The 19,068-nt window shown below is 44.5% G+C and overlaps 1 protein-coding gene across 2 annotated transcripts in view; it reads left to right on the forward strand.

The window, feature by feature from the left end:
* The window catches only part of ipo9 (importin 9), a 117,615-nt gene that overhangs the window by 54,405 nt on the left and 44,142 nt on the right, over positions 1-19,068 (forward strand). For both annotated transcript variants that reach the window (XM_080210111.1, XM_080210112.1), the window contains 3 exons: positions 284-382; positions 1,146-1,252; positions 12,393-12,532. In XM_080210111.1, the coding sequence (XP_080066237.1) occupies positions 284-382; positions 1,146-1,252; positions 12,393-12,532 (346 nt within the window). The remainder of the gene's footprint in view (positions 1-283; positions 383-1,145; positions 1,253-12,392; positions 12,533-19,068) is intronic.

Raw genomic sequence — 19,068 nt, forward strand, 5'->3', positions numbered from 1 at the left:
AATATGGTGGCCATCACAGATGAGAATGCAATAGTAATAGGTTTGAGAGCTGTACAGTGAAGGCAAAGTGATAAGAGTTGAAAAGATTATTCTTTGGTGTTTTATTTTCACATTTCTTGTCCTATGTTACAGGGCAGATTGATACCGAACAGCTTCTATAACGTTTTCTTGTCGGCTGTGCTGCTTTGTTTACTTTGAGCTGAGAATTTATAGCGTCAATCTGAGTGTCACTTTTCTCCATCATGTCACAGAGTTCAGTCCTGTGTGAGTTTTTTTTCTGCAGATTAAGGTTTGGACAGGAAATCCACATCAGTTTGTGGAAGATGAGGATGATGACACCTTCTCATATTCTGTACGGATCTCTGCTCAGGATCTCCTGCTGGTGAGGCCAGGGTGACTGCTTACTTGCATAGTGCTGTTTGTCCAGTCTGAGGGTGCTCCCTAGGTTGAGAAGGGGAGCCAGTCATATTCACTCCTATCCTAAACTTTGATCACTTCAGCACTGCACCCAACAGCTGCTGGAATAAAACCTATTGGCAGAATTGAGCTGTACTGTGAAAGCAAACTGATTATCATCTTCCCACAGACTAGCCTTTGGCTACTCACAGCCCATTTGTTAACACTGATGCATTCTATGGTTTTGAAATTTTTAGTCCAGTTCCTGAAGAAGCGTGGCACTGATAGCTGTGCAAGCAAGGAACCAATTAAACCCATGCCAAACAGTTTGAGGTTGAGAATTGTATCCTCTTGTAGCACATGCGTGAAAGCTCAACATTATATGGGAGAAAGATCACGCGGAAGCAAGTCTTTATTTCAGCTGAATCCAGAGCAACTACTTAAGTTTCCACAAAGGAAATAATTGCTGTTGCTTTTATGTTCACATTTTAAAGTCACTCCCTTTGCACCTGCTTCCAGGATAAATGGAGTCCAGTTCCCGACCCAGCACCTGACACTGACCCCATGACCCTGCCTACGGCAGGGAGTGTCCAGCCCCTGACTCTGTCACCTGACCCTGCCCATGGTGGCGAGAGCCCAGCCCACTGACCCTGTGCTTGTGGCAAGGGTCTGCCCACTCATGGGATGGTGAGAGGGTACTCTTTCTATTTTTTCTTGGGAGCCTAACAGTTTCTCATTCCCCACTGTAGGCTGTTGCAAGTGACTTCCAGAGTGAGAGTGCCATCGCCTTGGCAGCAGCTGCGACTAAACACCTCCAGGAAGCAGAGCAGGCCAAGAGTGATGGGAATGTACACTGGTACGTTGTGCTTTTGTAATGCTAGCAACTGAAGTTGGTCTACAACCTTCAGCAGGTCAGATCAGATGCCAAGTTCATTATCATTGTATATCTGTAACCAGGAGAATACTATTTATTCCCTTGAGCTTGTACGGTCATAAGTGTTGCTTCAGAATAGAGCTAATGTCAGCTCCCTTTTGTGTGTAAAGTATTTCCTACTTTCACTGCTGAAAGGTGTGCTCCAGTTTTCAGTCTATGCCTTCTAGTTAGGGTGGCACAGTGGTTAGCCCTGCTGCCTCTCAGCGCCAGGAACCTGGGTTCAATTCCCAGCTTTGATCACTGTCTGTGTGGAGTTTGCACATTCTCCCTGTGTCTGCATGAGTTTCCTCCCACAGTCCAAACGATGTATTAGTTAGATGCATTGGCCATGCTAAATTTCCCTTTAGTGTCCCGGAACGGGCACCAGAGTGTGGCAACTAGGGGATTTTCATAGTAACTTCATTGCAATGTTTATGTAAGCCTACTATGTGACACTTTAGTTTTAGACTGCTCAAACTAGCAGTAAATTCCAGTTTCACTTTACCTACCATATCAGTTCTTATATCTTGAAAACTGCAATCAAATCACCCCTTTACCTTTTTCATTCCAGAGAATACAACCCCAGTTTGTGTAATCTCTCCTTGTTATTTAACCTATGGAGTCCAGGAATCATGCTAGTAAACCTAAAATATATTTACTCCCAAGTGTAATACATCCTTCCTAAGGAATGGTTCCCTGAACTGTTCACAGTAACTTCAGGTATGATCAAAGGAGGGCCATGTCTAGTTGAAGGATGACATCTACCCCATTATATTCTGGTCCTTGAGATAAAAGCCAAAATTTCATCAACCTTTTTACATCATTTTCTGTATCAATCTAAAATACTTTAATCTTTGTACATGGACCATAGATTTCTAGCCTTTCACCATTTACAAAATACCGGTCCAAAATGAGGATGACTTTCTTGCCTACACTGTAATCTACTGCTGTAAGTTTGCCCATTTGGCTTGATCTATATTTTTATAATGTTATCAATATTGGTGGCATGCCACCTATCTTTGTTACATTGGGAAAGCAGAATATGTGGCTTTTATTCTATTTATCAGATTAGTTAACAACAGCTGAGGGCCCAAAACGTTTTGGGATGCCGCTGCTTATGCCCTGCCAGTTAGACCACCTTTCTTTTATCCCGACTTTGTTTCCTGCTGTACAGTCAGTTTGCTAACCAGATCAGTAATTTACTTTCAACAGCTAGCACCCTTTGCAAAGGAACCTTATTAGATATCATCTGAAAGCCCCATTTAAGTACATTCATACTTATAAGCATGCAAATTAGGAGCAGGAATAGATCTTTCAGTCTCTCTCGAGCCTGCTTCATCATTCAGTAAGATCATGGTTGATCTGATTGCCTCAACTCCACATTCTGCTTACCCCTGATAATCTTTGACTCTTTTGAAAATTCTTAGGTAGATTTATTGATTAACAATGACCGTGCCTCTACCACTCTAAGGGAGAGAGTTCCAAACATTCACCACCATCTGAAAGAAAACATTTCTCATCTTTAAAGTTTTAAGTTCATTTATTTGTAAGAGAAGTAGGCTTCCATTAACGCCACAAGTAAGTTACTGTGAAAATCCCCTAGCTGCCATGCTCTGGGTAGTCACCACATTCTGCGTACCCTGAAGGAGAATTTAACATGTCCGATGCATTTAACCAGCACGTCTTTCCAACTGTGGAAGGAAGCTGGAGCACCTGGAGGAAACCCAAGCAGACATGGGGAGAATGTGCAGATTCTGCACGACAGTGACCCAAGCCAGGAATCGAACCCAGGTCCTTGATGTCTGTCTTAATCAGGAGGGGAGATCCTTTATTTTTAATCTGTTCCCTAGTTCCAGACTTCAAGGGGAAACACCCTTGCAACATCCACTCTGTCAAGTCCCCTTAGGATCTGATATTTCAATAAGATCACTGTTCATTCTTCTGAACTCGATTGTTACAGTGTAGCCTGCCTCATCTTTCCTCATAAGATAGCACCTCCTCCTCCCCATCCCAGATAGTCGAATGAACATTCTCTGAACTGCTGCTGAGCACTTTTATATCCGTCCTTTGATAAGGAGACCAAAGCTGTACACACTACTTTGGATGTGGTGTCACTAACATCCTGTGCAGCTATAGAAAAACACCCCTACTGTTAAATTTCATTCCCCATTCCCCTTGCAATAAATATTTTGCGCCTCTGATCATTACTGTACCTACATATTAACTTTTCCTGATTCATGTACCAGGACACCCATATCCTTCTGAATCTGAGTATTCTGCAATCTTTCTCCATTTAAGCAATAGGCTGCTTTTCTATTCTTCATGTTAAAATGTGGACAAGTTCACATTTTCCCACATTCTCCATTTTGCCCACTCACTTAACCTATCTGATCCTTTGCAGACTCCATATCTTACAACTTACTTTCTTACCTATCCTTTTCTCATCGGCAAGTTTAGCAATCATACAGTCAGTAAATAATAAAAATTGTTATAAAAATCTGTTTAATTCATCCACCATTTCCTTATTTTCCATTGTTAGCATTGTAGAGGCCCCAGCACTGATCCCTTTATAAGGCAGCAGGGTGGCACAGTGGTTACCATTGCTATCTCACAGCACCAGGGTGTTGAGTTTAAATCCGGCCTTAGATCACTGTATGTGTGGAGTTTGCACGTTCTCCTTGTCTGGGTTCCCTCCAGCTGCTCCGATTTCCTCCCAAAGTCCTAAGATGTGCACATTAGGTGAAACGGCCATGCTAAATTGCCCCTTGGTGCTGCAAGACGTGTAGGTTAGAGGAATTAAATACAAAGGGTAGGGTCTGGCTGGGATGCTCTGTCTGAGAGTCAGTGCAGACTTGATAGGCTGAATGGTCTCCTTCTGCACCGGAGGGATTCTATGATTCTATACTCATCTTGCCAAAGGAAAGTTGACCTATTTATGCCTGCTCTCTGTTTTCTGTTAGCTACTAAATCCTCTATCCATGCTAATATATTACCCACTACAGTATGGGCACTTGTTTTGCATAGTAAGCATATTGTCAAATGCCTCCTGGAAATCTAACTACACAGTTGCTTGAGCTTCTTCAAAGAACTCTAATAACAGTCAAACATGATTTTCCTTTAACAAAACTATATTGCACTGCCTGATTGCATTGAGATTTTCTAAGTGCTGTGCTATAACCCCTGTAATAATAGAACATTGCAGCGCAGTACAGGCCCTTTGGCCCTCGATGTTGCGCCGCCCAGTGGAACCAATCTAATGACCCTCTAACCTAAACTATTCCAGTGTTATCCATATGCCTATCCACTGACCGTTTGAACGCCCTTAAAGTTAGCGAGTCCACAACTGCTGCAGGCAGGGCATTCCACGCCCTTACTATCCTCTGAGTAAAGAACCTACCTCTGACATCTGTCCTATAACTACCACCCCTTAATTTAAAGCTAGGATAGATCCTAGCGTTTTCCCAATGACAGTGGTTCATTTAACTGATCTGTTGTTTGATGATTGGATCGTTTCAAAATCTAGGGAGTTTTGGAAAATTCCAACAAATGTATCCACTATCTCAGTAGCCACTTCTTTTAAGACCTTAGGATGAAATCCACTAGAACCGGGGGACTTGTCAGCTTTTAGTTCCAATAATTTTCTCAATAGCCTTTCCTGGGTGATAGGAATTGTTTAAAGTTCCTCTCTTTCATCTCCTGATTCACAGTTATTTCTGGGATGTTATTTGTATCCTCTACAGTGAAGATAGACACAATGTCTGTTCAGTTCATCCACCATTTCCTTATTTTCCACTGTTAATTTCCTATTCTCACTCTCTATAGGACAAATGCTTCCTTTTTTTTTCTTTTTAAACACTGTGGAAACTTTTTCTCACTAGCTTTCTCCTGTACTCTAATTTCTCTCACATTATTAATCATTTTTGCTCTTTATATTTTGTCTAATCATCCTAACTGCCATTCACCTTTGTGGAGTTATGTTTTTTTTCAATTTGATGCTATCTTTAATAACTATAGTTATAAGTATAGATCAGTGTGTTTCCTGGAGTCTTACATCCATAATGGAATGTACCCTGTCAGGATATTCTAAAATATCTCCTTAAGTCCTTAGACAGCACCTTTACACCAACAACCACTTTCATCTAGAAGGACAAGCTGCAAATAAATAGGAACACCATCACCCTCCAAACCACTCACCATCCTGACTTGAAAATATAATGCATTGTAGGTCCACCCACAGCATGTGGACTGCAGCGATTCAAGAAGGCAGCTCACCACCACCTTCTCAAGGGCAAGTAAGGATAGGCAATAAATACAGGCCAGTCAGCAATGCTGATGTCCCATGAATGAATAAAAAAAACTATCTGCCACTGTGTCTTGACTTATCTACCCATTAACCTAATTACTCAGTTCATTTTAGCTAGCTTTGTCTTCCTGCATTCCTAATTGCCCATTTTTAACCTTAGAACACAAGTCTTATACCCACTCCCTCAAACTGATCATGAAATTCAACCGTATTCTGATTACATCAATAGATATTCCCCTGTCCATTATTTAAGACACCTCTTCAAGGAAAAAGTTCAGTCTGGTTTGTCAGGTATGACAAATTCATGTTGATTCTTTAGTCAGATAATAAGTTGCGGGATATTCTGTCATCCTGGTTTTAATTATAGGGTAGTAATTTCCTGACAACAGATAATTGGTCCATAATTCCCCTGGCTTTTCTCTCTTTCCCCCTAAATTGACTTGTCCAATTTTCCAATCTAAAAGAATAGTTTCTGAATATAATCAAGGAATATGTTCTCATTACCTTTAAAAGCTTGGGATGGCGATCATCTGTTCTTGTGGATTTGTCATTCTTTAGCGTCTTTTATTTTTCAGTGATTTTGCTTTGCTAATTTTGGGGAGTCCCCTGTTTCTGATTCAGTTTTTTTTTGGGGTGGTTGGCGTGCTATTTTCACCCCCTCCAGTAATGTTCAATAATTGTATCAACATGTCTGATACTCCCTTATTTTTATTTACAGTAGCATTATCAATGGTTTTCAATGGCCCCACATTATTCCAGTCACAATCTCTTACTGTCTGTTGTGCCACCTTTTGTTCTTTCTCACCGGTCACCAGGAATAGTTTTATATTTTTTCTGCTTTTTATTTTTGTTATATGATATCTATTGCCACTTTGGTACTCCTTTTTGGGCAAACACAACTTGTCATTTACAGTTACAAACTGGTTCTTTAGTACCTGAATTTTTTTGAACACTTCCAACCGATCTGTCATTTTACCCATTGATTTGTCTAGTTTACTGTGGACAGTCTCTATCTCATCCCATTGAAGTCAGTCTTATATAAATTTAGAATTTTCGCTCTATTTCTCCCTTTCAAACACCAGATTGAACTCCATCATATCATGATTGTAATTCGATAAAACTGGCTCCATTCTCTAATGCCTGTGTCGAAATCCTGGAACACTCTCCCTAACAACACTGATGTACAAAAAGCACATGGCTATAACAGTTCAAGAAGATAGCTCACCACCACCACCTTGAGGACAATTAGGGCTAGCCAGCAGCACCCACAGTGCTGGAGAAAATTATGTTAGGCATACAAGAAATGCACCATATTTCTGACGTGTTTGTCTGCTCATCCCAATCTGTATGAAAGTTAAAATCTTCCAGCAATGCTACTCTTCCTTTACTACGTGTTTTGTCTAACCTCTGCAATCGTTCATTTTGTCAGGTGCCTATCGACTTAGTTCCCAATCCTGGCCGCCTTGCAGCCGTGCATTAATTTTGATTGCTGTGTAATACTCTCCAAATTGAACTTGCATCTAAAGTGCACCCAATTTGTTTCCAATAATCCATGCATTTGTATAAAGAACACCTACTTGAGGCTACACAGCCTAACCTGTCCTCCTCTAACCTCTAACAGGTGCAGAGGGAGGACAATTTAGGGGGGACATGTAATGAGTCACTGTGGGTGGAGCTCAGAAACAGGAAGGGCGCAGTCACTGTGCTGGGGGTATATTACAGGCCCCCCAACAGCTCACGGGAAGTGGAGGAGCAGACATGTAAGGAGATTCTGGATAGGTGCAGAAAAAATAGGGTTGTTGTAGTGGGAGACTTTAATTTCCTTTGTATAGATTGGAAAGTGCTTAGGGCTGGGGGTCTGGACGGGGAGGATTTATAAAATGCGTACAGGAAGGTTCTTTGGAACAATACGTTGATAGCCCAACTAGAGAGGGGGCTGTACTGGGGAATGAGCCCGGTCAGGCCATCAAAGTTTCAGTAGGGGAACATGTGACACATAGTGACCACAATTCTGTAAACTTTAGGATAGTAATGGAAAAGGATGAGTGTTGTCCTGCGGGTAAGGTGCTGAATTGGAGAAAGGCTAACTATAGCCGGATTAGGCAGGAATTGGTGGTTGTTAATTGGGAGAGGCTGTTCGAGGGTAAATCCACATCTAGCATGTGGGAGTCTTTTAAAGAGCAGTTGATAGGGCTGCAGGACAGGCATGTGCCTGTAAAAAGGAAGGATAGGAAAGATAGGAGAGCTGTGGATAACCAGGGAAATTGAGGGTCTGATCAAAAAGAAAAGAGAGGCATACGCTGGGTCCAGTCAGCTAAAAACAGATGGAGCACTGGAGGAATACAGAGAAAGCAGGAAAGAACTCAAACGGGGAGTTAGAAGGGCAAAAAGGGGTCATGAAATGTCCTTGGCAGACAGGATTAAGGAGAATCCTAAGGCATTTTATTCATATGTTAGTTGTCAGGGGAAAAAATTGGACCTCTCGGGGACAAAGGAGGGGAATTATGCTTAGAGCCCAAAGAAGTAGGTGAGATCCTAAATGAATACTTTGCATCAGTATTCACAAAGGAGAGGGATGTGTTGACTGGGAGTCTCTCAGAGGGATGTGTTGACCCGTTAGAGAAAATCTTAATTACAAGGGAGGAAGTGTTAGGTTTTCGAGGGAACACTAAGACAGACAAATCCCCAGGGCCTGATGGCGTCTATCCTAGACTGCTCAGGGAGACAAGATGAAATTGCTGGGCCTTAACAGAAATCTTTGTCTCTTCACTGGACGCAGGTGAGGTCCTAGAGGATTGGAGAATAGCAAATGTGGTCCCGTTATTTAAGGAGAGTAGCAAGGATAACCTGGGTAATTATAGACTGGTGAGCTTGACATCTGTGGTAAGGAAATTGGAGAGGATTCTTAGAGATAGGATGTATGCACATTTAGATCAGAATAATCTCATTAGTGATAGACAGCATGCTTTTGTAAGAGGGAGGTCATGCCTCACAAATTTGGTTGGGTTTTTTGAGAAGGTGACAAAAACGATTGATGAGGGAAGGGCCGTGAATGTCGTCTATATGGATTTTAGTAAAGCATTTGGCAATGTCTGTCATGGCAGGTTAGTGCAAAAGGTTAAATCTCACGGGATAAAAGGAGAGCTAGCTAGATGGGTGGAGAACTGGCTTGGCCATAGAAGACAGAGGGTAGCAGTGGAAGTGTCTTTTTCCGGCTGGAAGTCTGTGACTCGTGGTGTTCCACGGGGCTCTGTATTGGGACCTCTGCTGTTTGTGATATATATAAATGATCTGGAAGAAGGTGTAACTAGAGAAGAATTGGCGAATGTGGACTGGGGGAGCGCGTTGGAAGGTAGGTCTGCTGAGGAGCAGTGGAGGATCTTTAAGGAAATCTTTCTTGGTGCTCAGCAGAAATTTATTCTGATGGTCAAAAAGGACCGTAGGAGGAGAGGTAATAAGCCGTGGATAACGAAGGAGGTGAAGGAAAGTGTTAAATTAAAAGCGGAGGCGTTTAGAGTAGCTAAGAGTAGTGGGCGAGAAGAGGATTGGGAGAGGTTTAAATGTCAACAAAGATTGACAAAGAAGTTGATAAAGAAGGGTAGGAGAAACTATGAAGCTGGGCTAGCGCTTAATATAAAAAAGGATAGCAAGAGTTTTTATAAATATATAAAAAGGAAGAGGCTGGCTAGGGTGAACGTTGGCCCCTTAGAGGATGAGAAGGGGGACTTAGTGGTAGGGGATGGGGATATGGCTGAGGCCTTGAATAACTTTTTTGTTTCGGTCTTCGGAGGAGGACGTGAATAATTTGCCGGGTGTTAGCGATGGAAAGGTGGTAGGACTGGAGGGTCTCGATGACATTACTGTTACTAGAGAGGTGGTGCTCGACAGACTGGAGGGGCTGATTGTGGACAAGTCGCCAGGACCGGGTGGAATGCTTCCAAGGGCCCTGAAAGAAATGGCGGAGGTGATAATGGATGCCTTGGTGGTTATTTTCCAGACGTCGCTGGATTCCGGGGAAGTGCCGGAAGATTGGAAAACGGCTAATGTTACGCCGTTGTTTAAGAAGGGTGCCAGGCAAAAGGCGGGGAATTATAGGCCTGTTAGTTTAACGTCCGTTGTAGGTACAATGTTAGAATCCGTCATCAAGGAGGAAATAGCGAGGCGTCCTGAGGGGAACTGCTTGATAGAGCAGACGCAGCACGGTTTCGTTAAAGGGAAGTCGTGTCTGACAAATTTACTGGAGTTCTATGAGGATGTGTCTAGGGCGGTGGATAGAGGAGAGCCGGTGGACGTGGTCTGTCTTGATTTTCAGGAGGCGTTTGACAAGGTACCTCACAAGAGGTTATTGCAGAAGGTCAGGGGGCATGGAGTTGGGGGTAGGGTGTTAGCGTGGATAGAGGACTGGTTGTCAAATAGGAGGCAGAGAGTGGGGGGGTCAATGGGTGCTATTCGGATTGGCGGATGGTGACTAGTGGAGTGCCCCAGGGCTCGGTGCTGGGGCCTCAGCTATTTACCATTTATATAGATGATCTGGAGGAGGGAACCGAGTGTATGGTGTCGAAATTTGCTGATGACACCAAAATTGGGGGAAAGGCAAATTGTGCGGAGGGTGGGGAGAGTCTGCAGAAGGATCTAGATAGGCTGGGCGAATGGGCCAGGAAATGGCAAATGAAATAAAAACCCATCAACCCGCGTCTTAAAAATATTTAGCGAGGTAGCCTCCACCACTTCAACGGGCAAAGAATTCCAGAGATTCACCACCCTTTGAGTGAAGAAGTTCCTCCTCAACTCCGTTCTAAACCGTCCCCCCTTTATCTTGAGGCTGTGCCCCCTAGTCCTACTATCCTTTCTGAGCGGGAAGAGTCTCTCCACCTCTATCCTATCCATCCCATTCATCATCTTATACGTCTCAGTGAGATCTCCCCTCATTCTTCTAAACTCTAACGAGTACAAGCCTAATCTGTTCAGCCTCTCCTCATAGCTCAACCCCCTCAACTCCGGCATCAGCCTAGTAAACCTCCTCTGCCCTCCCTCCAAGGCCAAAATATCCTTGCGTAAGTACGGCGCCCAAAACTGCACACAGTACTCCAGCTGCGACCTCACCAATGCCCTGTACAGCCACAGCAAGACCTCCCTACTTTTATATTCAATTCCCCTCGCGATGAAGGCCAGCATCCCATTCGCCTTCCTGACCACCTGCTGCACCTGCAAGCTGGGTTTTTGCGACTCATGCACAAGGACCCTGAGGTCCCTCTGCACCGTCGCCTGTTGCAGTTTTTCTCCACGTAAGTAATAATCCTTCCTACCATTATTCCTACCAAAGTGGACCACCTCGCACTTGCCAACATTAAAGGGGATTAAGGGTTATGGCGAGAGGGCGGGAATGTGGAACTGAGCCACGACAGATCAGCCATGATCTTATTGAATGGCGGGGCAGGCTCGAAGGGCTAGTTTGTCTGCTCCTGCTCCTATTTCTTATGTTCTTATGGTGTGATCAGTAAGTTTGCGGACAACACAAAGATGGCTGGACTTGTGGATAGCGATGAACATTGTCAGAGAGTACAGCAGGATATAGGCTGGAAAATTGGGCAGAAAAATGGCAGATGGAATTTAAATCCAGATAAATGCAAAGTGATGCATTTTGGTAGAACTAATGTAGAGGGGAGCTATACAATAAATGGCAGAACCATCAGGAGTATAGACGCACAGAGAGACCTGGGTGTGCACGTTTACAGATCCTTGAAGGTGGCAACACAGGTGGAGAAGGCGGTGAAGAAGGCATATGGCATGCTTGCCTTTATAGGATGGGGCATAGAGTATAAAAGTTGGCATATGATGTTGCAGCTATATAGAATGTTGATTAGGCCACATTTGGAATACTGCGTACAGTTCTCGTTGCCACACTACCAGAAGGACGTGGAGGCTTTGGAGAGAGTACAGAAAAGGTTTACCAGGATGTTGCCTGATATGGAGGGTCATAGCTATGAGGAGAGATTGGGTAAACTGGGGTTGTTCTCCCTGGAAAGACAGAGGTTGAAGGGCAACCTAATTGAGGTATATAAAATTATGAAGGGCATAGATAGGGTGAACAGTGGGAAACTTTTTCCCAGGTCGGAGGTGACGAACACAAGGGGTCACAGGTTCAAGCTGAGGGGGGCAAGGTTTAAACACACATGTCAGAGGGATGTGTTTTACACAGAAGGTGGTGGGGGGTCTGGAATGCACTGCCAAGCAAGGTGGTAGAGGCAGACACGCTGGGATTGTTTAAGACTTATCTGGATAGCCACATGAACAGACTGGGAGTGGAGGGATACAAACGAATAGTCTAGTTGGAAGCATGAGCGGTGCAGGCGTGGAGGGCCGAAGGGCCTGTTTCCTGTGCTGTAATGTTCTTTGTTCTGACATTTTTACACCAAGCTGGTGGATTGAGTAAGTCTGGGTGAAGTGGGAGATTGATTTGTCTTAATTTAACAGCAGATGTTTTCATTGCTGTTTGTGTCTTGCTGGGTAACCTGCAGTTTTGGGGCCCAGGCAGGCATCTGCTTGCCCTTTTATCTGTCTTGCTACCTCTGAATCTTGTGGCTTCTCACAGGGTTTCTCAATAAATGTTGACGGGAGTTGGCAGTGGTGAGCGCTTTGTTGTTTTCCCTAATGGCTTGAGGGTGGACAGGAGGAAATTGTATCTGGTCGCAGTGTCTAGTAGACTGAATTTAGTGAGTGTTTTGTGCTGTTATGTCAACCCACCCTCGAGAAATTGACAATTTGATCTTTTTGTGGCAGGTGGAAGATTCATGAGGCTTGCATGTTGGCACTTGGCTCAGTGAAAAACGTGATCACAGAGAGTGTGAAGAATGGACGGATACAGTTTGATATGCATGGATTCCTCACCAATGTCGTTCTTGTCGACCTCAACCTAACGGGTAAGTTTCAACCAGCAACTGCACAGAGCAGAACACCAGGTTAAAGTCCAGCAGATTTATTTGGTAGCAAATGCCACTAGCTTTCGGGGCTTTGCCCCTTCGTCAGGTGAGTGGAGAGCTCTGATCACAAACAGGGCATATAAAGGCACACGCTCAGTTTACAGGATACTGATCGTGCAACCAAATTAGGTTGCATGCAATTCAGAAGGACCGTGACAAGCCCAAGGAGCTTGGGACGTAAAATTCGATCTGCAAATCAGATACTGAAAGCTGACTGCCCAGGGCTTAGTTTAATGAATAATATGCCATTATAGGTACTTCATAAATAATGATTTAATGTAGCATCCCTATGAACATAAGAACATAAGAAATAGGAGCAGGAGTAGGCCATCTAGCCCTTCGAGCCTGCCCCGCCATTCAATAAGATCATGGCTGATCTGTCGTGGCTCAGTTCCACTTTCCCGCCCTCTCCCCATAACCCTTAATCCCCTCTCTTATCAAAAACCCATCAACCCGCTTCTTAAAAATATTTAGCGAGGCAGCCTCCACCACTTCAACGGGCAGAGAATTCCAGAGATTCACCACCCTTTGAGTGAAGAAGTTCCTCCTCAACTCCGTTCTAAACCGCCCCCCCTTTATCTTGAGGCTGTGCCCCCTAGTCCTACTGTCTTTTTTGAGCGGGAAGAGTCTCTCCACCTCTATCCTATCCATCCCATTCATCATCATATACGTCTCAATGCGATCTCCCCTCGTTCTTCTAAACTCTAACGAGTACAAGCCTAGTTTATTCAGCCACTCCTCATAGCTCAACCCCCTCAACTCCGGTATCAGCCTAGTAAACCTCCTCTGCACTCCCTCCAAGGCCAAAATATCTTTGCGCAGGTGCGGCGCCCAAAACTGCACACAGTACTCCAGCTGCGGCCTCACCAATGCCCTATACAGCTGCAGCAAGACCTCCCTACTTTTATATTCAATCCCCCTCGCTATGAAGCCAGCATCCCATTCGCCTTCCTGACCACATGCTGCACCTGCAAGCTGGGTTTTTGCGAGTGGAGTGAGGAAGATAACTGCACCTTAGGTCAAAATTAGCCCAGGCTTGGGGGAAAAAACTGCTGGTGATTTTTGACATTGACAGAAAGCCACCCCTAATATGATTTCATTGGCTATGGTGAATTGACCCTAGTGTCAGGAGGATTAGCAGGGTAAATGTGTGGGATTATGGGAATAGGGCCTGGGTAGGATTGTGGTTGGTGCTAACTTGATGGGCCGAATGGCCTCCTGCACTGAATGGATTCTTGAGGACAACAGTGTGTTAGACAGTGTAGAGTTACTCTGTATGTCGTCATACTGGGAGTGCCTAGAGGGGCCATTGTGTCTGTGCTGGTTGACAAAGAGCTACCCAGCCAAATTCCACCTCCCAGCTCTTCGTCCATAGCCCTGAAGGTATCCAGGTACTTTTTGAATAATGAAGCACTGAAGAATAATGAAGGAAACAAAGGATTCTGCTTTTCAAAGAACAAAGAAAATTACAGCACAGGAACAGGCCCTTTGGCCCTCCAAGCCTGCACTGCCATGCTGCCCCACTTAACTGAAACCCACTACCCTTCTGGGGACCATATCCCTCTGTTCCCTTCCTATTCGTATATTTGCCAAGATGCCTCTTAAAAGTCATTGCCATATCCACTTCCACTATCTCCCCTGGCAACGACACCGTTCCAGATACCGACATCCTCTGTATAAAAAATATGCCTCATACATCTCTTTTAAACCTTGCATCTTAAACCTATGCCCCCTAGTAATTGACTCTTCCACCCTGGGAAAAAGCTTCTGACTATCCATTCTGATCATGCCTCTCATAATCTTGTAGACTTCTATTAGGTCACCCCTCAACCTCCATCACTCCAGTGAGAACAAACCAAGTTTCTCCAACCTCTCCTCATAGCTAATGCCCTCCATACCAGGCAATATCCTGGTCAATCTTTTCTGTACCCTCTCCAAAACCTCCACATCCTTCTGGTAGTGTGGCAACCAGAATTGAACACTATATTCCAAGAATGGCCTAACATAAGGTTCTATAAAGCTGCAACATGACTAGCCAATTTTTAAATTCAGTGCTCCAGCTGATGAAGGCAGACATGCTGTAAGCCGCCTTGACTACCTTCTCCACCTGCATTGCCACTTTCAATGACTTGTGTACCTGTACGCCCAGATCCCTTTGCCTGTCAATACTCTTAAGGGTTCTGCCATTTACTGTGTATTGATTTTCAGTCAATGAATTCCAGACCCTCAGCGCCCTTTGGGTGGAAATAAAACTCAACTTTAAATAATTCTATAACTCCTCTCCAGACCTTCTCCTGGCTATAGCTTCTGGTTATTGAGCTCTCTTAAAGGAAATTGATCATTCCTGTCACTTTATCCGGGCCCCTCATCATTTTAAGCACCTCGATTAATTCTCCCATCAGTTGTCTGTTCCAATGAAAACAATCCCAGTCAATCCCATCTTTCCTCATAGGTGAAGTCTAAATTCTTATAAATCTCCCTTGCACTCTCTATATGACTACATCCTTCATGTAATATGGTGACCGCAAGTGTATGCAGTTTGATAGTTGTCGCCTAACCAGTTGTTAGGAGATGTGCATGATGTGTAACTTCCTTTTTTAAACAGTGGTTGTGATGTTGGCTGCGCCTCGGTTCAAGGGTGGTGTTTACCCGGTCACAGTCTCTACCATGGGATTTTGTGTGACTGAACAGGCTGATACTTTACCCACACGTCGAGATGGTGGAATCAAGGTGCAGGATTTCCTACCTTTTCATTCTCTGCCATCACACTGCCTCATTATTAAGGCCTCAGTTGTAATGCAAATTGATGGACAAATAGTTTAGCAACTCCTCCCAGCCACTAATGTTAATGCTAGCATGTGTCAAGGCGAGATCAAGTTTCTTTGAAGCATTTTCTTTGTCCTCCCCTGCAACACTGGTGACTTGAGAATGGAGAAAGCAGGACCTGCCAGAGGAGATACTTTTCATCCATCTGGACACAGTCCATCATAGTTGATTTTGTAGGAGTTTTGCCTGAAAGCTTTTGGAACTGGACACCAGAGTTTGTTCGATTGTTCTCCCATTGAATTTAGAGGATGCACCGAAGGCATTGCTAATTCCTAATCTCTCGTTTGCCTATGCATATTTCAGGTCTCACTGCAGTACAGGAGCATGGTGATGACAACTGCTCTGTACTCTGTTGCGATAGTTCCAGATGACCATTGGCAGCTCTCCCCTTTTGAGGGGAAAGCCGACTGGTGGTGATTCAACCTGATTTCACCACACCTCATGTGAGAGGCAAGTTTGAAAGGATGAATAACCTCAGCCAGTACAGGAATCGAATCTACACTGATGGCATTGCTCTACATCACTAACCAGCTGTCTAGCCAACTGAGCTAAACTGAGGACTTCTGTTGATTTGTGAAGGTCTTTGTTGTCAAACACTCGTTGCTGTAGTTTGTAGAAAGCTGAGTTGACACAACTAATCTCGTGTTGGAGGATTTCATTAATGGTGGCCTTTTGAGAAAGGTGACTGCCAAGGTATGGGAAATGCTCAACATATTCCAGAGCTCCTCCCTCAACATGAGGTGTAATATGGCTGGCTAAGTGTGGTTGATATGAGTTTTATTTTGGCAACGTTTGAGTACAGGCCAGGTTCCTTGTATACAGAATTGAAGAGGTCAAGAGTGGCTTGTAAACCTGGTGCAGAGTGGGCAATGTCACTGCATTCATTCACAAACTGTAGGTCATGTGTATCTATGGTGGTCAGGTTAGTTTTGGCACAGTAGACTGGGACTATACAAAGAACAACACAGCACGGGAAACCAGCCCTTCGGCCCAACAAGCCCACGCTGCCATCTTAACAGTGTTTTTCTTACTCACCCTTGACCCATGTCTGTGCTTATGGTACCCCCATTGGAAACCAGATTAAGGGGAGAATAATTTAGGGACAATTTGTTACACCAATCAGCCTTAGAGCACATCTTTGGGGTGTGGAAGGAAACCGGAGCACCCGGAGGAAACCCACGCAACCACAGGGAGAATGCGCAAACTCCCACAGACACTGGCCCGAATCCATGTGATAGTCACTTTTATACTCTATGCAGTGATAGTCACTGAGTTGATGTGGTGCCCATCTGTTGGTCCAGTTTTAAGCGTACACAAACAACGCGAAGTACTAGGCCACTCTCAAAACATCCAAGAGCAGCCCACACATGACCCACCGTGTGCATGCCCCTCGTTAGACAACAAGGTGGACTGACGCACCTGCGGAGTAAAAGAGACAAAACATCAACATATATAGCATTAGATTTCCAGGAACGTCCCGAGGCTCTGATCCTTATTTAAAACAGTCTCCTATAACCCTCCATCCCTGTTTCGCTCACGTGCCTATCTAAGTAAACCTTAAGTCCAGCGTGCCTGCCTCCACCACCTTCCTTGGCAGTGCATTCCATACCCCCATGACCCTCTGTGTGAAAAACCTCCCTCTAGCATCCAAATTATACCTCTCCCCCCTCACCCTAAGTTCGTGGCCCCTCGTGATATTTGTCTCCAATCTAGGAAAAAGCCTGCCACTGTTTATCTATACCCTTCATTATTTCATATACCTGTATCAGATCCCCCCCTTAATCTCTGTCTTTCTAAGGAGAAGAGCCCCAGTTTACCCAATCTTTCCTCATAACCCAGTCCTTCCATACCAGGCAGCATCCTGGTAAACCTCCTCTGCACTCTCTCCAGGGCCTCCACATCCTTCCGGTAGTAAGGTGACCAGAACTGGACGCAGTACTCCAAATGCGGCCTAACCAACGTTCTGTACAACTGTAGCATTAGACGCCAGCTGTTATACTCTATAACCCTTCCTATAAAGGCTAGCATACCATAAGCTTTCTTCGCAACCTTCTCCACCTGTGTTGCCACCTTCAGAGACTTGTGCACTTGCACTCCCAGGTCCCTCTGCATTTCTATACTATTAATAGGCCTACCCTTTATCATGTAACTCCTCTCTACATTATTCCTTCCAAAATGCATCGCCTCGCATTTATCAGGATTAAACTCCATCTGTCATTTATCTGCCCAATATACCAGCTTATCAATATCCTGCTGTGTCACCTGACACTCCTCCTCACTATCTGCCAATCCTCCCATCTTTGTGTCATCTACAGACTTGCTGATCACACCACTTACTTCCTCTTCTAAGTCATTTATATATATTACGAGTAGAAGAGGTCCCAGTACTGAGCCCTGCGGCACACCACTGGTCATGATGTGGATGTGCCGGCGTTGGACTGGGGTAAACACCGTAAAAAGTCTGACAGCACCAGGTTTTAGTCCAACCGATTTACTATCAAATCGGTTGGACTAAAACCTGGTGTTGTCAGACTTTTTACTGTGCACACCACTGGTGACAGACCTCCAGCTAGAAAAGGACCCTTCCACTACTACTCTCTGTCTCCTGTTGCCTAGCCAGTTTTCAATCCATCTAGACACCTGTCCCTGTATCCCATGAGCCTTAACCTTTTCTACCAACCTACCGTGAGGGACTTTGTCAAACGTCTTACTGAAATCCATATAGACAACATCAACGGCTCGTCCTTCGTCAACCGTTTTTGTCACCTCCTCAAAAAATTCTACCAGATTCGTAAGGCAAGACCTCCCCTTAACAAAGCCATGCTGCGTATCCCTAATCAGATCGCAACACTCCAAATGCATATACATCCTATCTCTAAGAATTTTTTCCAACAACTTTCCTATCACTGATGTCAAACTCACCGGCCTATAATTACCAGGGTTATCCCTACTGCTGTTTTTAAACAGTGATAGCACATTAGCTATCCTCCAGTCCTCTGGGACCTCACCTGTGTCCAAAGAAGAGACAAAGATTTGCGTCAGAGGCCCAGCAATTTCATCTCTCACCTCCCTAAACAGCCTGGGATAAATGCCATCAGGCTCCGGAGCTTTATCAGTTTTTATGCTGCCTAAAAACTCTAACACTTCCTCCCTCGTAATGGATATTTCCTTCAACTGGTCTACAGCTCCCTCCAAGACATTACAAGACACCAAGCCCCTCCTTTGTGAATACCGACGCAAAGTATTCATTCAGGATCTCCCCCATTCCCTCAGACTCTATGCACAGTTCCCCTCCTTTGTCCCTAAGAGGATCAATTTTCCCTCTAACCACCCTTTAGTTCCTAATATGAGGAAAATGCCTTTGGATTTTCCTTAATCCTATCAGCCAAAGCCATTTCATGCCCCCTTTTCGCCCTTCTAACTCCCCTTTTGAGCTCCCTCCTGCTCTCTCTATATTCCTCCAGTGCTCCCTCCGTTCCCAGTTGCTTAGACATAACATATGCCTCTCTCTTCTTCCTGACCAAGTTCTCAATATCCCCTGTAATCCATGGCTCTCTAATCCTGCCTTTCCCATCCTTCCTCTTTACCGGCACACGTCTTTCCTGCAACCTTTTCAGTTCTCCCTTGAAAGCCTCCCACTTGCCAACCGT

Source organism: Carcharhinus amblyrhynchos, chromosome 22, assembly GCF_965287045.1.
Source record: "Carcharhinus amblyrhynchos chromosome 22, sCarAmb.v2.hapA, whole genome shotgun sequence".
Taxonomy (NCBI): domain Eukaryota; kingdom Metazoa; phylum Chordata; class Chondrichthyes; order Carcharhiniformes; family Carcharhinidae; genus Carcharhinus; species Carcharhinus amblyrhynchos.